This window comes from Cygnus atratus, chromosome Z (assembly GCF_013377495.2).
Source record: "Cygnus atratus isolate AKBS03 ecotype Queensland, Australia chromosome Z, CAtr_DNAZoo_HiC_assembly, whole genome shotgun sequence".
NCBI lineage: Eukaryota > Metazoa > Chordata > Aves > Anseriformes > Anatidae > Cygnus > Cygnus atratus.
In genome coordinates this window covers 33,588,175-33,607,101 of record NC_066396.1, presented here as the reverse complement: position 1 = coordinate 33,607,101, position 18,927 = coordinate 33,588,175, and the positions used below count along the sequence as shown (strand labels likewise).

The 18,927-nt window shown below is 37.5% G+C and overlaps 1 protein-coding gene across 10 annotated transcripts in view; it reads left to right on the top strand.

Annotated features, from left to right (window-relative positions):
• The window catches only part of MPDZ (multiple PDZ domain crumbs cell polarity complex component), a 101,943-nt gene that overhangs the window by 71,366 nt on the left and 11,650 nt on the right, over positions 1-18,927 (top strand). For 4 of the 10 annotated variants that reach the window (XM_050716373.1, XM_050716372.1, XM_050716370.1 and 1 more), the window contains 10 exons: positions 1,727-1,837; positions 9,098-9,260; positions 9,868-10,064; positions 12,115-12,206; positions 12,454-12,538; positions 12,869-12,949; positions 14,734-14,826; positions 14,920-14,994; positions 15,768-15,939; positions 18,499-18,644. In XM_050716373.1, the coding sequence (XP_050572330.1) occupies positions 1,727-1,837; positions 9,098-9,260; positions 9,868-10,064; positions 12,115-12,206; positions 12,454-12,538; positions 12,869-12,949; positions 14,734-14,826; positions 14,920-14,994; positions 15,768-15,939; positions 18,499-18,644 (1,215 nt within the window). Of the gene's footprint in view, positions 1-1,726; positions 1,838-6,322; positions 6,395-9,097; positions 9,261-9,867; positions 10,065-12,114; positions 12,207-12,453; positions 12,539-12,868; positions 12,950-14,733; positions 14,827-14,919; positions 14,995-15,767; positions 15,940-18,498; positions 18,645-18,927 lie in introns of all 10 variants that reach the window. The other 6 variants (XM_050716377.1, XM_050716375.1, XM_050716376.1 and 3 more) reach the window with 2 other exon arrangements.

The window sequence follows — 18,927 nt, the reverse complement described above, 5'->3', positions numbered from 1 at the left end:
CTGATGACATATAGAAAGGTGGATTTGATACAGAGGTGTTTCAAGAAATTTGAGAGCATTGTGTTCATATCTGAAGATAGTGTAACCAGTGGTGCTGCAGGGAAGAAATCAGGGAACAAGATTCATCATCTTCTGCTTATCCAATCCTGTGCTTATGCAGCAATTTCTGCATTCTAGGTTAAAGATGTTTAAGGGTGGATGGACGTACTAAAAAGGGGTGTCTTTCCTGTGATGGTTATCAATAAATTAGACATGACCCTGTTTCTGTTGTCATGCCATGTCACAGGAACTGTACTTCTTTTCATCCTGATGAATGTTTTTATCTGATTGTCCATCAGTAAGAACATAATGAGCAGAATGATGGAGATGTTAATACTTCCCCTGGGTCAGACTGCGCATTCTTTACCTAGTGATAGTAAAACTGGTGATAAGTGGCTGCTGCAAGATCCAAATGTAGGACCTTGAAATAATACGTTAATATAGGCAGCACTCACTTGGACAAGATAGATTTTTCCAATGGATAACAAATGGGGAGGTGAAATTTTGCTTGATGGCTACAAAGTTAGTAATTATTCATTATTGCTGATTGCTTGGTTTCGTAAGAATGCAGTGATTGTCTCTGAGAATGGTGCTTGATGAAGATGAAGTGGGTGAGCAAAATTATGTAACTAAAGTCTTGTTAACATGACTAACTAACTGGATGGTTTCAGTTTCTCAAGTTGTGGCATATTTAGGCTTTTCTTTCTATCAGTGCATACAGTATTTCAGACATGGAAGGTTGCAGAGAAGTAGTGTTATTGTTCAGCCCCCTACAGGTTTAGAAACCTCTCACAACGGCTTTTTCTTTCTCTCCGTATTTTACATTTGATAGTTAAGTTTAAGATTGTGTTAGACAGTTGAGGAGGTAGGGGTAATCGTCATTATGTAACTCTGTGTGCAAGAATTGCCACTAACAAATAACCTTTCTGTGGTAGCTTTTAGCTTTTATTGTGGTCACTGTGAGAATGCTTTACTGATGCTAATTTCACCATAACATGTTTTTTACCTGGATGACAAGACACACTGATATATATGAAAGCATGATAAAGAGCAACCAAGCAAAAAATTGTCCTTAGCCATCCTTTGTAAATGTTTTCTTTTAGAAGAGAGAAAGCTCATGAATTCTGACCTGAAAATTTATCTTCTGGGGAATGCATCTAATAGCTGAAGCTGGCTTTACGTTATCGGTGTTTTTAGTAATCAAAAAAAAAAAAAGACTGAAAAGAAAGAAAGAAAAAAAAAAACGTACTGACATAATGACATAGCCATAATGAAAGACCTTCCAGTACTTAACTAGTTTCAGTTTGTAAATTTAAGATCTTGGGGAGGTAGGTTATTCTGAGATAGGTTTTACAGGCAGCAGTATTTGGCAAATGCTGCAACTTGTTCATATTATCATGTCTCTTGTATTACATTACCTATGGGGAAAAAATATGGCACCTAAACCAGGAATATTGAAAACTCCGTATTTAAAATCATGGACATTTATTTCATGTCCTTTCAGTGTTCTTTGAAGTCTCAAACCTTTGTGTGAGGGACATAAACAAAGTCAAGTCATTGGAAACTTTTCCACCAAAAACAGAGGTTTGGGCTTAGGTTTTAGATGAGGTTTCCTGTCCAAAACCCAAAGCTGATTCATGATTCTTGTAGCTTCTTGTAATGTTAAGATGAGGCCTTCCAATTACAGGTGGATGGAATTGATCTCAGAGATGCCAGCCATGAACAAGCTGTGGAAGCCATACGGAAGGCAGGCAATCCTGTAGTCTTTATGGTACAGAGCATTATAAGCAGACCAAGGGTAAGCATAAAGAATATGAAAAGAGACGTGCTGTGTAGTAATAGATGAATGGAATGTTCAACGTGGTGGTATTTGGGAATGGGATATTTAAGCCTGAAAGTTCCATCTCAGCTATTTCAGGAACAAAGATTTGATTTAAGTATTATTTCCATTTAGAATGAAATCGATTTGGATTTGGAATTACCCTCCAGCACGCCGTTCTCAAACTATTTTGAAAAGACTCAAGAATGATAGTTTGCTGGGGGGCAGAGTAGGAGTCTAATTAAAATCAACTCTTAGAGATTGACAGCATGTCTGAGGAGCGCATGCAGAAATACAACACCTGTTAAAATGTTCATTGGACATTAATGAAAGGACCTAGAAGTACGCGGAAATTTTCTGTCGCTAAGCTGCATGGACATTGCAGACAAAAGCTAATGAGCTTTAATATAGTTGCTTGCATTCACTAGAAACTAAACTTCCTCATTGTAGTCTGTGTAAGCTGCATGTTTATTTACTACTTGTCTCATAACTCTTGTTCCCCAGCCAGAGTCTCTTTATAGCCCTTCATCAGCTTCTGCTCCCTGTGGGCAGAAAACTACTAACCCATTTTATCATCAGTCATCAAAGGTAAAGTTGCATGAAAAAGCTCTGTTGAATGTTGGTAATTGATACTCAAGTTACTAAAGTAAGCCTTTTGCCTTACTTTGTGATGTGAACAAAATTGCCACTGCTGAATGTTCAGAAGAACACTGTTTGGGATGGGCGTTACACCATTACTTTATCACAACTTTTCATATTTAGAGAATGCTCCTTTTTTAATTGCAGTTCTTTGTTATCTTTCTTTCCTATTATTAAGTCTGTGCGTTATTTTTTGAATGTTTATTAACAAACTTCTGTTTATTTGTGAGCAGAAACATTGCATATGCTCTTGCTGTACGCATGCTTTGCATTGTGATCTTTGTAAATGGCATTATATTTATTGTCTTCATCTTTGAAACTTGCATCTGTACTTCATAGTAAGATCTTTAAGGGAATTTTCTGCCATCATTCATGTGCAGTCACCCAGATAGCTAACTGCCTGCACACAGTAGCTGTATTTAATATGGTTCTGCATGGCAGTCATTTTCAAGTGATGTTGCTAATGAGTCTGTTTCTTTCCCCTTTTTTTTTCTTACTTCATTTGGGCTACTGTAGTAGTTAGAGTTCCTAAATGTACTCCAGAATAGCCCAAATAATGCAGAGAAGTTGAGAAGCTAGTTCAATAATTTTGCTAGCAAGCAGTTATCTATCAAATCTGTGTTTCATACTTGCTCTGCTCTGTGTACTTCTGAGTAGGAACTACTGTCACCGTGTTATGGCCCCAGACAATCTAATGTTACAGCATTATGCTTTACAAGATGCTAGGTTGCTTCCGAATACCTCCGCATCCTGGACACATTAATAAACTGCTGAATGCAAGTTATATAATAATAATAAAAAAGGTAAAATTATCCTGTTACTTTTTGTGTTATTTTGCAAAAAGAAATGAAAGGAAAAGTACCCTTTATTTTAGCATTTGTTTTGCTTGCTGTAGACTGTAGAAGAAGACATGCTTCATGCACATTGTTTAAAACATACCTGTTCAGACAAAAATAAGTGCCCCATATTCTGTCCTGGTAAGCAGACCAAATTAATGTGATGCAGTTGCATGGATTATAATTTGAACTAGCAGTTATATTTTAGGTGTTATGCAATCAATACAGAGGGTAAAAGGTGAGATTTTGAATTACTGTGGCTGATCCTGTGTTTTCTCTTTTACTAGGACTTCACTACTTGTATACAAAATGTTTGTGATTTTTTTTTAGCTGCATAAAGTTAATCAAAATACAGTTTATAACTTTATGCAGTGGCTAATGTACTGTTAGTGTAATAGGATCATTACAATGATAAATTATGTTTCCCAACCTTCTCTTTACAAAAGATGACATCAAATGTGAATTACATGTATAAACAGAAAATCCTGTACTGTAGGGAAACTGCCTGTTGTTGATGAGTGGCTTGTCAGTGAAGAAATCTTGTTCATACAGAACTCTATCTTCTCAGTGCTGAAGACACTGTAGAACCAAAATGTGTTGTCTTACCAAAATGCATTACATTTTGCTTTGCAAAATCTTATTTGAGAATAAATCTGTAGGAATGCATTTTCCATTTCCAGGAATGTTTAAAAGAAAAAAGCAGTTTAAGAACATTTTTAAACTGCAACATATATCTGGACTAAATTACCATGATGTAAATGTATTATTTGATGCCACAAGCCTTTCACATTCCTTTCCATTTAGTATGCTTCTTATTTTCCAGTATGAAGTTTACAGACATCAGACATTTAGGCCATAGCTACATGGATACGTGTAATATAGAAATTATTTTTAAGTATACATTTAACAGTGTTTTCAACATACTATGTAATGTCAGAGTTGTTCCCTCTTTATTAAACAGTTTCTGATCCAAAAATAGAGTACAATACAAAAACTACATAAGGAATGACCAAATTACATCCTTTGATTTCATCTAAATATGAAAACTCTTTGCATTAAATAATAGAGAGAACTACCTCGCATTGTTTAACGAGAAGATCAGAGAATTTAATTTTATTAAATTCAGCAAATCACACATTCTTGCACACAGATGCAAAGTGAGCTATATTATTAACTCTGTTTAGAGATGTCTAAAATTACTTAACCTTCTGTTTTGCAAAGGACACTGAACGTGTTACCACAAGACATAAATCAAATGATGAGAACTCATCTGTGGTTTTCAAAATAAAACTAAACCTAGATTTGTACTGCATTATGACTAAGAATTACATTCATTCAGATCTAGAAATGCACAATCCTATTTTAGTTAGCTAATGGGTAGGAGTGTCCCATACACTGAGATACTTGAGCAACATTGTACATATATCACAGTAGGTAAATTTTATGTTGATCATAATGCTGAATAATGCACTTAAGCATTTTATGGGCTAGAACAGATAGGAGGATCCATGCTTTTCCTCTACTCTGTGCTAAATGTAGCTGATATACTTCGGTGTACACTCTAGAAATACAGAGCAAATACTACCTTAACTTGACTGCACCAAAATACATGAAATGGATCTTGCTTGGCTAGCACAAACTACTAAATAATCACATTTTGTTTCATGAGTCACAGAGGGTTCATTTAAAAAGATTTTGCTCAGTTTCTGTTATGTTTTCCTTTTAGAACCCTTCCCTGCCTTTCCCGCAGAACAATCTTTTCTGTAGGCCAGCTGTCTTCAGCAGCACTAACCCGTTTGCTGATTCTTCTCAGTTCAACACTAACAAGGTTGGATGATGACTCATTGTCTGGTTTTAACTCACCAAACATTTTGTGTGTGCTTCTTTGCTATTAGTGTCTCTGTTTTTAAGTTCTTCTGTAAGAAATTTGGGTAAAATACTGTGCTAATGAGGATTGGAATTCGGTGTAGTGAATTAAAAAGGCAAAGACACACATGCGTGCACGCAGAAAAAAGTTTTAAAGAAGTTAAGAAATGTCAGCTCTGTTAATCCTAAACACTGAAGCAGAATTAATGAGAGCTACCGAAGAAGTGGATTATCAATTACAAAATCAGTCCATGTGGTATCTATTAAATTATCCACCTGGGTATAAATCTCTCATCAGTTCGAGGTGTTTTGCTGCTATTTATTTTGTTTTCTTTTTACGTGGTTTGGACTTTACATTTTGATACCACTTTTTTCCCCCTCCATGAAAAACCAACAAACATTGACTGCTTTTGCTTTATGATGCTGAAAATGTGCTTCTTGAAAATTCTTTTAATGCACCATGAACAGAGTACTTACATCTTTGGAAATCTGAAAAAAAAGTTAGATTCTATTTTTTTGTGATTAGTGCTTACTGCATGTTACTTATATTGGGGACAGAATTAACCTCTAACAATAATAAATAAAGGCTTAATTCGTTTGTGATTGCATTTCTGATTTAATAGAAGTTCTAGCTGGCTATACATCTTGGGAGTGATTGTAACCTTTCTTACTTTTCCATGTTGTAGTCTGTCAGATACCTCAAATGTACTCCAAACTTTTACGATATGTGGTATATAATTGCATGTATGTTTTTGAAATCTCTCTTTGTTACAGTTACAAGGAAAGGGAGTAGTAACATAACATAAACAATGGCTTGTATTTTCTGTATTTTCAAAAGTATTTGTGAAAAAATTGCACATATTTTTAGAGAAAAAAAATGTTTCTACATTGAGATGATGGTCTTTGTCATGTCTGTCAGCTTTCTTAGGAGTGAAGTAAGGTTCATATACAGTAAGAAACCTTGCGGCATCAGGGTCCATAACACCTCACATAATTTTGTCCATTTTTAAATGGACTTAATACATCTACTGCAGTTAATAAAATGAAATCGAGTTGTCATTAATAATGCTGCGTATTGCCAAAGGTACTGTAACATATGGATTGCTGTTTTTTGTTGCTGTAGGAGATATCGAATCCAATTAGGGTTACCTTCCGTTGTTCCCCAACTAACCCTTTTGCTCCCACACCATTCAAGGTTTGTTTTGATTCTAGTGAGCGGGTCATACTGTATGTGTGCTGTGTGTTTGTACATGGCCTGTGATACCTCCTGAAGTACTGCTTCTTCTTTATCTGTGCCTCCTATGCAGAAAGTGGTACTGTGATACTTGCTCCAAGTTTCCTGCCACTTTTAATATTTGCTTGGCTGTGGTCAGTGACCCTGATAACAAAATGGGTTCATGCACTGTATGATGCTTTGCATTTTAAATGACGTAATATGAAATACTGTGCCATGGCACACCGCAAGTATTTCATGAGTTAAAGCATTTTAGTTTTTTTGTGTGTATGGCCTGATTCAGGGAGCAAAAGTCTTATGTGTGCATAAACTGAGGGGCCAGCTATTGTTACTAGAGGTGCACATGTGGCAGGCTGAGTTCTGAAGGCAGAACCTGGTCCCCAGTGTCTGAATTGCATAGGAACACTCTCCTCACCCTCTTCACAAGGGAGCCTCGCTTTTACTTTCATTTCAGCATTTTCCTAAAAATCAAACATACTCAAATGTATGTATGCATTCACACAGATACAGAAACAAGTACTTTTTTTGTCAGTCAGATCACAGTGGCTGCAGCTGCAGTTCCTAAGTACTCATCTGTCAGGATACAGCCATATGTCCCCACAGTATAGATCTTCCAGAAGACCTTGACAGCAGTGTTGTTTTTTTTGTTTGTTTGTTTTTGGTTGGTTGGTTTGGTTTGTTTTTTTCATATTTTCTTTATTTCTACAAAGTTCTTGGAAGCACTGTCATTTAGCGAGAACATCAGTAAATTGATATGCTGATTTTTATTTCAAACACAGAGACTACTGTAAGGTCTAGCGATCTGGTCTGCTCAAACACTGTTTCCTCATTTTTTCTGTATGTAGCTTTCTAGTTAAACCTCTAGAAAGCACTCTGAAAAACTATAGTGCTCCTAGAACTACTTTCCCTTTTATCCATGCTCAATGTAGAGGTCTGCCACCAAGTTTTCTCCATGTTGGATACATGAATTTTTGATTATGAAAAAATAATTTCTCTGTTATTAACTGGTGTTTCCACCCTACTCTGATTCTGATGGATAAAATTTCTTTGCTGTAATTTTGCTGCTTCAATTGAGGTTTTTGTTTTAGAGTATAATTTGCATGAACTAAATTGTAAATTGTTCAGTGACACAACATATGCATTGCCTTAGATTTCAAGGACTGACCAGCATAGCTGATACAATGATACAAAAAAAACACATGGCATTTATCAGAAATTTTAATGTAGATCATTGGCTTGGGTGCCATTTTAATACTTTCCAGGCTTTTGACATTTAAAGACTTCTTCATTGAGCTCCAAGCAAACTTTATGAATGAAAGGAGAATTTTTTTTTTTTCAAGCAGAAGCAGAATGAGGGAACTGAAATATGGCATTTTCATTTTCATTAGGTCTTTGGAGTATAAAGAGAATGAAGATAACTAATTTCCCCTGTGAGACTGGAACTTCCTTAAATCTCAGTGTTACAAAGTTGTTAACTTTGTAGTTTTTTTCAACATCTTCAGCTGAAAGAGGATTGAAGTCTTCCAAGGTGTATACTGTTATTCTGTGTGCTGTTGCCTCTGATAAGGAAAGCATCTCAGTGTTTTTGGCTCATCTGAGATGCTGTATTCAAATTTTTGGTAGTAGAGGTGATTTCATATTTCAGGTGAAAACTGAAATGATAAGAACTGGGCTATGAAGCTAGTGCAACACTTGGAATGCCTCAGTTCTTGAAAAAAATACTTGTATATCATCAGACAATTTGCCAAGTAACAAAATCTTTTGGGCGTAGATAATCTTCAGAATGATGATATTCAGGCATGAATTCCTTGCCTGTGTATTTGCCTGAGCAAGTGAAATGGTACAAATTAAAACACCTAGCCAAATCCTTGATCAGAGTCCATGTTCCCGTATTCGTTTGGTAGGAATGGAGGATTGCTAGATTAGATTATGGCATTTAAACATTATATTGCAGTAGTGTATGCTTTTGATTTTCTGTGAACATGAATCAATCACATACATCAAGGCCAAAAGTATTTTTCTTCTTTGTGGTTTAATTTCTGTCTTCCTTTACTTGATCTCCCTCATGCAATTTATATGAAATCAGTGAATACAACTGAGAAAGTCCAGTTACTGTGGATTTCTCCACTTATCTGTTTAATTTTGTTTTTAAATTGTCCTTTCCATTAATACACTGATTACTTTTATTGTTTCTGGAGGCATTTTTGAAAACACTGAGTTCTCTGTTTCAGCTCCCTTTTCTCCTATTTGGCTTCCCAAGCATATCACAAGAAAAAATACATGTGGCAGCTTTTAAAAATAAAATACAATAGAAGTCTTTTACAAATATGGCATATGGTAGAAAATAAGTTGAGTCTTCACAAGAGACTTTTTTCTGACATGCAAAGTGGCACATAAAACTTTACTGAATTGGGCTTTTCTTGTCAGTTCTGTTTCCTTCTGAATACATTTTGGAGTGAAGTTATCTCTTACCTCGCATAGCGTTTGTTTCTATCTTTGATCTCTTGCAGCTTTTCTGTGCCGTGTTATTCATTTAGAATTCCAGCTGCTTGGTATTTAAACTTCAAAGCTGTAGTCATTGACATTTTGACATTTTTGTGTACTAGGTTGTCTTACGCAGAGTCTGCATTTGCTTAGCCACTGCATTTTTCTTATTCTCCACAGGCATTCAGTCAGTCAGATTCAGAGCCAGAAAAGACTTCATTTTGTAACTTGCCTCTGCCCCCTCCTCCAGCATTTTCAGGAATGAGCTGTGATGTTACACAGTCATCTTCCAGCAAAGTCAAAGAAGATGTGGAGAAAGAGGATGAGTTCGGTTACAGCTGGAGTAAGTTTATCCTTAATTATAATTTTTTCAAATATTCATTGTTGAAATAACATTGTAGCAGAAGATACGGGGTGTCCAGTTTGAACTACTTTGTTCTTGTGTGTTTTGTGGTTTGGGTGTTAAGCTTTGTTGTCAGCTTTCATTTGTGGTTGATTAGAGGGACAAAGTAAAATAAAAAAGTAATTTGTTCTTCTAAACTGCATTTTGATCTCTGTGTTTCTCCATTGTCTAGACTATTTCTCATTTAGGACTATTTGCAGAATTTCAGTGTAATCTAGGGAACTGATGGCAGTGATATATAATCTCAATTCCTGTTCCTTGAAGTGTTATTGGAGTAAAGAAAGTTAAAATTATTGCTTTTATACATGAAAAATCTTTTTTTTTTTTAAGAAAAGATTTATTGTTTTCCAAAGTTGGAAAGAAAACATAGAACTAGAAATCACCTAAGACTTAGCTGAAATTAAAGTGTGGTGTACAGTTAAAAATTTCTCATCTAGTTTGGAATTGTGCTATCAGAGACTGTTGGACACTGCTCATGACTGTCCGGGTGGTTTGTGAGACTTTCTAATGTAAATCCAACCTCTGCTGCCCACACCTTTACATTTAGAAAAGATCATGCAGCGCTATGGAAATCTACCAGGGGAGCTACACATGATTGAGCTGGAAAAAGGAAGGACAGGTCTGGGACTTAGTCTTGCCGGTAACAAAGACCGATCCAGGATGAGTGTCTTTATAGTGGGAATTGATCCAAATGGAGCAGCTGGCAAAGATGGCAGGTTACAGATTGCAGATGAGTTGCTAGAGGTGAGTTCTTGCAATTTACACTGACAACAAGGCATACTGACTTAAAATATATACAAAAATTAGATTTTTGCTGCAAAATAGGTGTTTTTCAGTAAACCTTGAAATTCCCAAGTTACCCACGTTGACAACACTGGCTACCAAATTTTTATGCTGGTGTATGGGAAATAGTTGCAGCTGGGATTTTTTTTCTTCTTCCTGGTTACAGTAGTACGGAGTAAAAGTGCATGTGCTTGTGTGTTTAAAGTGGATAAAAATGGTGGGATCCAGCAGTTTCTGTGTCATGGAGATGTATGGTAGGGCAATGCAGTTGTGGACCATGGAAAACACTGAAGTCCTGTACTCCATCCATCTGTGGAGTGCTCCAGACTTTCTAATTACTTCTTTGTCTAGTGGAAGTGTGATAATGTAAGAATGCTGTTACGTTGTGTTACATATAAAATGGAAATTAAGTAGGGGAAATAGGAGCAGATCCATTTGTATCATGGGCTGTCATCTCATGACAAATTTGAGCTGTTCTCTAGTGGCTTTTTGAAGAAACGCAACCACTTACTGTGCAACTAACATTCTCAATATGTTTAGAAGCATAATGTTTATTTTTATACTGCTACAGTTCAACTGATGTTCTTGCAGATGTATTCTGTTACAGCATTAACCAGTCTAGCAGCAGTAGTTACAGTAGTTAACATTACCATCACAGAACTGCTTTTTTGTAACCTCAGAACTGTATGTTGAGGTCTAATAATGCACTGTAGTTGAAAAGGAATGGTGGGACTGAATAAAGCATGAGGGTGATACTGAGCTCCTACAGCCTGTCAGGGGCTTTGCGTTACTTTTTTTTGAGGTACCTAGCCTCATGCCTGCTATCTGCAAAGTCCAATGTTATATGCTAAGTGGTTCTCTTGATTCAGTTAAAGCTTTAAAGTTCAAAAACTTTATTATTGTAGATGCTGTATATCTTTAGAACACACTGAAACACATCTGTCTGAGCCAGTTCTCACATAAACTTACTGTGAACCTGCAACCTAATGCTAAGAGATCCTCCTAGCATCTTCTGAGAGGGGCATCTTAGCTTGCTCCTCAGGTTCCAGAGTTGCTGCCCATCAGCTGTGGTGGATCATGTCCCATCCCCCAGCTGACAGACTGACTATGTTTCTTCATAAGCGCAGGGTAAACACTGGAGGCACTACTGTGTCTGGATTGTCATTTCAAGTGTAAATGGTAGGGCTCAGTAGTCTTGTGACAGTGCCTAGTAGATACAGCTTGCATGGGATCTGAGGGTTTGCTGTTAGACTCAACACTCAGTTCAGTGTCTTGCTTCTGTTGCTTCCTATTTGCTGCATCTCTGCTTCTGTTTGTACTACCATGGTGTATGTGTGTACGTACCCTTTGTGTGGGTCCAAGCAGTCCTTTTCAAATAATTTCCCCATTTTTAAAATGGACTTGTCCACTGTGGCTTTCCATTTGCAGGAACAAACACAATTAATAAAATGTAAGCCAATTATGGCTTTGCTTATTCTGCAAGTTCACACTGATATCTCCAGCCCTATCTGAATCATGTGAGTTTCAGGGGCTTTCAGTGAGTCTGCTCTGCTAAATGAAGACAATGATTCTAAGGTCAAATTTTCAGATTGTAAATGCACCAACATTCAGACTCCTTTGCATAAAGTGCATTGCTCACAGCTGTGGTTCAATAAAGAGTAGTAATCTTGTTGTTGAATGTATGTATTTATTTGTTTTGGTTAGAATTTTCCATGGCCCTGCTTTGTTGCTCCATCAGTCACAAAAAGGAAATAGATGATGTGCTAAGTCAATACTGTATAACCCAGAAAATGACATTTTTAGCTATGTGAACGTGTTAAGACTGAAACTAAACTATAAGGATTTTTTTTACTAAAGAAAGTGAGTGAAAGCTGGACACACCATATTCCTGAATGTTGATACAGTTGCTGTTTTAGCCAGTGATATGGGATAGTGGATTTTTTTAAGCCTAATCAAAAGATTAAGGGAATTGGAATATTTGCAGAAATAATTTCTACTTTCCTTCACATAGATAAATGGGCAAATGCTCTATGGAAGGACTCACCAGAATGCTTCATCAATAATCAAATGTGCACCATCTAAAGTAAAAATAATCTTTATCAGGTAAGTTGTCTTTAAAAGTTTTATTAAAAAAATATGTTTAATATGCTCAAGTTCTTGCACAGGGATTGTTTGTTTTTTAATTTTGGTGAGATAGGTATGCTTTTGTACCCAGTTCTTAGCAGTTTTTAAATGTTTTGAGTTTTCTGTTTTCATATTTGTGTTGGCACTGCCACAAATAAAGCAGAAGAAAGATCTAGACTTAAACACAGCATTGCTTTACCATATGCTATAACTGAATCTATTTTAGAAATAAAGATGCAGTAAATCAGATGGCCGTTTGCCCTACAAAGTCAGTAGAGGCTTGTACTTCAGGGATTCTTCAAAACCAAGAGGTAAAGTAAATATTTGTTTCTTTATTTGACTGAGATGCTGACACTGTTCTGGATAAAGGGGTACTCTGTCAACTTAGCAATTATTACAAAAGAAGAAATCCAATGGAAAAACAAAGAGATTTTAGTGCAGCTGCTACATTTACTGTTCCTAGTTCTGTTTTACTTTATGTTCACCTATCTGAGAAGTAAATCTAATATTGCCATGAATAAGGTTATGGCAGTTTAAATGGATCCATAAAATGACCAGTCCCACTTTAAATATATGCATGCTACTTCATTTTGATGAAAAACGTTGAAAATAGCTGCTCACAGTTGTGTTTTCATTATCAGATTGATCCTAGTGCTGGAAACTCCAGTGTTAGTTCTGACTTCAGTTCGTATAAAAACATTCAGTATGTGGAACTCCCTAAGGTATGTGCTGAAAATTAAATTTACACCAGCCACATTTGTGTTCACCAGCTTGATTTTTCTGTAGTGGAGTCCCACTTAATGGGAAACAAACTTTGTACCTTGCTTACTAGAAGTAACAGTAGAGATTTCTAGGGGTCTTCTGTTCTTTTTTTTTTTTTGTGAGTGAACCAAAAACTTTGCTGATGTAATGGTTGTCTTTGACAATCATGAGGTTTTTAAACTTCACATAAATTCTCCACGTGATCTGTATCTCTGGAATAAGTCATCTCTTGACCTAATGGGAAAATTTTTGGTAACTAGCTGCTGTAGTTGAACAGAGAGTTTGTTTGTTTGCTGCCTAAGGTAAATCGTTGCCTGCGTTGTTCCAAGTAAATTAATTAGCATCAGATTATAAGCAGCAATTCCCCTAAAAATTATATATATATTTTGCTGAAACTGTGCAGCTGAGAGAAAATGGTAAAGTGTTGCATAACTGTGAAGCTGCCAAATGGGGGTGGAAAAAATAAGCTTCTGCTGATTGGCATGGGGAAAAAGAGTTGCATTCAGTGGAGAGTACTCATGAGAGTAAACTTCACAACGATTCATAAGTTTGTCTCCTTGGAAGGCACCTAGCCTTTCCTTGTCAACCAGCACAGTATCTTAGAGATGATGGTATCCAGATGATTTAATTCTAGCTACAAACACTGGGAAAATTTCACTCTGTCCCAAACATTTGCTAATTTCAAAGGATGAGCGTGCATTTTTCCATCCTCTGTATTTTCCACTGCTGTATGTATTTCTCCCGTGGTTTCAAATAGAGAATTTAGGCTATATTGTGAAGTTTTATTTACCTTAGGCTATAGTTTCCAAACGTTCTGAGTTCCTACTAAGAAAGCGAATGGTATTCTTGGCTGCATTAGGCAAAATATCACTAGCATGTCAAGATGGGTGATTATTCACCTCTATTCAGCATTGGTGAGGCTGCACCTGGAGTACTGTGTCCAGTTCTGGGTCCCCCAGTGCAAGAGAGACCTGGACATACTGGAAAGAGTCCAACAGAGGGCCACCACAATGGTCAAAGGACTGGAGCACATCTCCTGTGAGGGGAGGCTGAAAGAGTTGGGACTGTTCAGCCTGCAGCAGAGAAGTCTTGAAGGGAGGATCTTACTGATTTGTATAAATACCTGAAGCGAGGGTGCAAAGAGGACAGACCTATGGTATTTTCAGTGATGCCCAGTGCCAAGAGTAGAGGCAGTGGGCACAAACTGGAACACAAGAGATTCAGTCTAAATGTCAGGATACAATTCTCTACTGTACTGGTGACGGAGCACTGGCACAGGTTTCCCAGCAAGGTTGTGGAATCTCCTTTCGCGAAGATCTTCAAAAGCTGCTTGGACATGGCTGTGGCAACCTGCTCTAGGTGTCCCTACTTAAGCACAGAGGTTTGGACCAGATGACCTCTAGAGGTCCTTTCCAACCTTAGCCATTCTGTGATTCACTGTAATTCTTAACTCTGTTTATGAATTTAACAACTGAATCACAGTTGACCTACAAAGTTTCAAAAAGAGTAAGTTTGAATTTAGACTTGCTTCAGATTTATCTTGCTAACTGTCTTGGTAGCCAATGCACTATTTGTAGGTCGGAAAAAATCGGCTATTTCAGAAATAGATTAGTTTAAAAGGAAAACATTGATGCATTGTGAAAACTTTTGTTATGTCTGCAAGCTTCACTAGTTATTACTGAATGTATTCTAACGTTTTGATAAATGCAGTATCTAACCATTTGCATATTTCTATTTATCCCAGGATCAAGGAGGTTTGGGAATTGCCATTAGTGAAGAAGATACAATTAATGGAGTAGTTATTAAGAGCCTAACAGATCATGGTGCAGCAGCAAAGGTGTGAGAACATTTTAAATCCATATAGGGAATGAAAACGGTTTTTGGAGTAGCATTTGTAGCACTCATACTTTTTTTTCTATTTTGTTTCCAGGATGGAAGAATCAAAGTTGGGGATCAGATCCTGGCAGTGGATGATGAAATTGTTGTGGGCTATCCAGTAGAAAAGGTGCTTCTGAAGTGTCAAGAATAGCGTAGAAATCACACCACTAAATATAGGAGATGAATGTGTCCAGAACCAATAAGGTTTTTGTGACTCTACTCTGATTTTATTTTCAAAGCTGTCTAAAGAACCAAAGATCTACAGGCTTTGTCTGGATAAGGAAACTACTGCAGAATAGGATCAAGCCTGCATTTAGAGCTCAGTTGCTATTTTGTATTAATGCACTACACAAATAGTCTTTCTCTGCATTACTGATGTGACTTTTTTTTTTCCCTGTGGTTCAGATCAGATGAATCAGAGGCACTTAGATGTGGGACAAAAGGCATGAACTATTGCTGAATAATGTGTTTTCATATCTAACACTTCAGAAGTATTAGAAACAGTAAAATTGTTATGTCTGTATTATACATGTTAAATTGCATCAGTGGTAAATTAGGTCATGTACTGTACTTATACATGGGGAGGGTCTGTAACAATCACTGTGTTATATTCTGAGCCTGATATTTTAACCCTTTGGAGAAAGCTATTTCCCTTTCTAAATAACAGTTTGATGGAGTTTCAGGGAAGCTAATTGAATAACTTCAGCCAGATCTGTCCCACAGTTAACTCTGACGCTGCTTATTATCAAAGCATCAATATTTGTCCTTGTTCATTGCCAAGAAAACCTTCAGGATTGTGACTTCTTGCTCCAGTTTGGAGAACAGTTATTTTTCTGTATTTTTGTTTTATAAGTGACACTCCTGCTATATTCTTCATCAGCTTTCCTCTTCATCTTTCAGTTTATCAGTCTCCTGAAGACATCCAAAACCATGGTGAGGCTTACAGTCAACTCAGCAGAGGCAGGTAGCCTGACTACAGCATCAGTCAGCACTGTCCCAGCAGAGAGGAGGAATATCCAACCACCAGCAACTGTCCCCTCTTCCAGCTCACCTGAACCAGAAGCAGTCAAAAGTAAGGTTCTCCTTGTTTGTCTAACTTCACTAGAGTTATGAGATAAAAATGAAGACCTAGCTTATAAACAAATTCTCTCTTTTTGTATGCACTCAACTGTTTTCTGAACTTCAGTTTCTAGTATTTCCAGATTACAGATCCATCTAAATAAAGCAGTAAGGCTCCAAACCGAAGACCTACCTCTTGCTTTCCCACTGGCCTGTTTTAGAGTTGGAAGAGTGGAGGGATTTCCTCTTGCATCCCAAAGGCTGTGTAGCAAGTGCTTGTATCATGGATGTCTAGAAGTGGGAGCCATTTTCTTTAAAGCAGAGAGAAAACTCACCTCATCTTTGTTAGAGCAGAAGAATGGTTGAGGCTGTCTCACTGTTTAGAACTACCCGAATTTCAATCTTCCCCTTTCAAATGGAGACTTGAGATGCAAGTGATTGATGATAGTTATTGGTTAAGCAACACACCACTAAGAAGGTAATAGCTTAATTGACTAATGGAGACCTCACAATTAATTCATATGTACATCACTGCAAGTATTGCTGAGTCATGTTTCTATTGACTAATAGTAGTAGTATTGATACACAATTATATCGCTACTAAGTTCATAGAATCATAGAATATCCTGAGTTGTAAAGGACCCAAAAGGAGCATCAACTACAACTCCTGGGTCTGCACAGGACCATCCAAAAATCAGATCATATGTCTGAGAGCGTTGTCCAAATGCTTCTTGAACTCCAGTAGGCTTGATGTCCTGACCAGAGCCCAGCCACCCTCTCTGTCAGGAACCTTTCCCTAACACCCAGCCTGAACCTCCCGTCAGCTTCACACCATTCCCTCAGGTCCTACCACTGGTCACCAGCAAGAACAAATCAGGACCTGCCTCTGCCTTCCCCTGGTGAGGAAACTGTAGGCCACCATTAAGCCTCCCCTCATTTTCTTCTAGGCTGAACAAACCAGGCAACTTCATCTGCTCCTCATACATCTTCCCTTCTAGACCCTTCACCATCCTTGTAGCCTTCCTTTGGACACTCTAATAGTTTTATGTCCTTTTTGTACTGTAGTGCCCCAAACTGCACACAGTATTTGAGGGGAGGCTGTGCCAGAGCAGAGGAGAGCAGGACAGTCCCTTCCCTCGACCAGCTAGTAATGCTGTACTTGATGCACCCCAGGGTAAGGTTGGCCCTCCTGGCTGCAAGGGCACACTGCTGGTGCGTATCCAACCTACCATACAATGGAACCTCCAGATCCCTTTCTGCAGGGCTGCCCTCCAGCCTCCCATCCCCCAGTCTGTGCATACAGCGACAGTTGTCCCTTCCCAGGTGTAGAATCTGTCACTTGCTCTTGTTGAACTTCATATTGTTGGTGATTGTCCAGCCCTCTAATTAGTCTCTAATGTCTCTACAAGGCACTCTCAAGGAAATCTACAGCTCTTAGCAGTTTAGTATTATTTGCAAACTTTTACTCAAAAAATTTGTGTGATCACACATAAATTAATACATAAAGATGTAAGTTGTAAGGAACTTTTTAACACCATATACACTATAGAAACTTATAGTAATTGTGGCTTTAACTTTATATATATTATTTATGTATGGTAACATCTTGAAACTAAAAGAGGGTAGATTAGCTATACGGAAGAAATTCTTTGCTATGAGGGTGGTGAGACACTGGAAAAGGTTGCCCAAAGAAGATGTGGATGTCCCATCCCTGGGAGTGTTCAAGACCAGGCTGGATGGGGCTTTGAGCAAGCTGGTCTAGTGGGAGGTGTCCCTGCTTGTGGCAGGGAGGTTGGAATGAGATGATTGTTAGGGTTGCTTCCAACCCAAGACATTCTATAATTCTATGATATTTACACCTTGAGATATACGGCTTCCAAAAGCTGTGTCAATGGTCAGTTAAAAGTGCGACTGGTGAATAGAAGTTCTTGTTGAGGGGTCCTAGATGTAATGGTGTGTGTGTACAACCTTTAGTTGACCAAGTACTGGTAGACTTGGAAAATACCACTGTATTTCACATTCTTTCTCATGGTACAAATCTGAGTCTGAGACAGAATATTTAGTTAGCTGGACCTTGACTTAGCCCATTACAAAAGGGTAGGACTGACATCTTTGCATCCATGTATGTAATACATTGTATGCACTTTATTTGTCTGTGATCTGTGTTGCAGAGTTACTGGTATAGATATTTAATTATCTCTGAAATAGCATTTGTTGTGTACAATAGCTTCTTTGGCTATCCAAACTCTTAAGAGTTTGTAGGTAGTACAAATATAGCATGTTGTATGTGATACTGTCTCAGTAAACTTAAAACTGTGATCCAGGTGCTTGTTGACCTAGAAACAGGACAACTGCTATTAAAACCACAGGACAGTACTTGACTGAGGGCAAGGGAGGGTGGTATTATGTGGGCATTTTGAAATAAGTATGTTTCCTGTAGATTGACTCTTGAGCTCTTACTGTAGAGTATGGACTCTCAAAATGATATTTTAAAGTCACTCTTCTGATACTAAGCTGTCTTACCTAGGATGTTTAGTTAATCCTGTAACTAGGATATTTAATTTTGTTTTAGATACAAGCAGATCTTCAACTCCAGCCACACTAGCTTCTGACCCCGCTACTTGTCCCATTATTCCTGGATGTGAAACAACCATTGATATCTCCAAAGGACGGACTGGTCTTGGTCTGAGCATTGTTGGAGGAGCAGACACTTTGCTGGTTGGTTGGAAAGATACCTGTTACTCACATGAAATAATAATATAGAAATGAAAATATCTGTTAGAAGAGATTTTGTCTTCATTTGTTCTGTGGCACTTTTATAGAAAGTTACTAAGGATCAGGAAAAAAAAAGAGAAAAAAATAAAAAAGCACTTCTAAGATTGAAAGTATAAGTGAACTTCTTAAATATTTTGGTAATTTGTCATTATTCTGACTTTTTTAAAACAGTGAATTTTAGCAGGAATTTTCTGTAGCTCTTGCTTCAAAGTTAGGGGCATTTTCT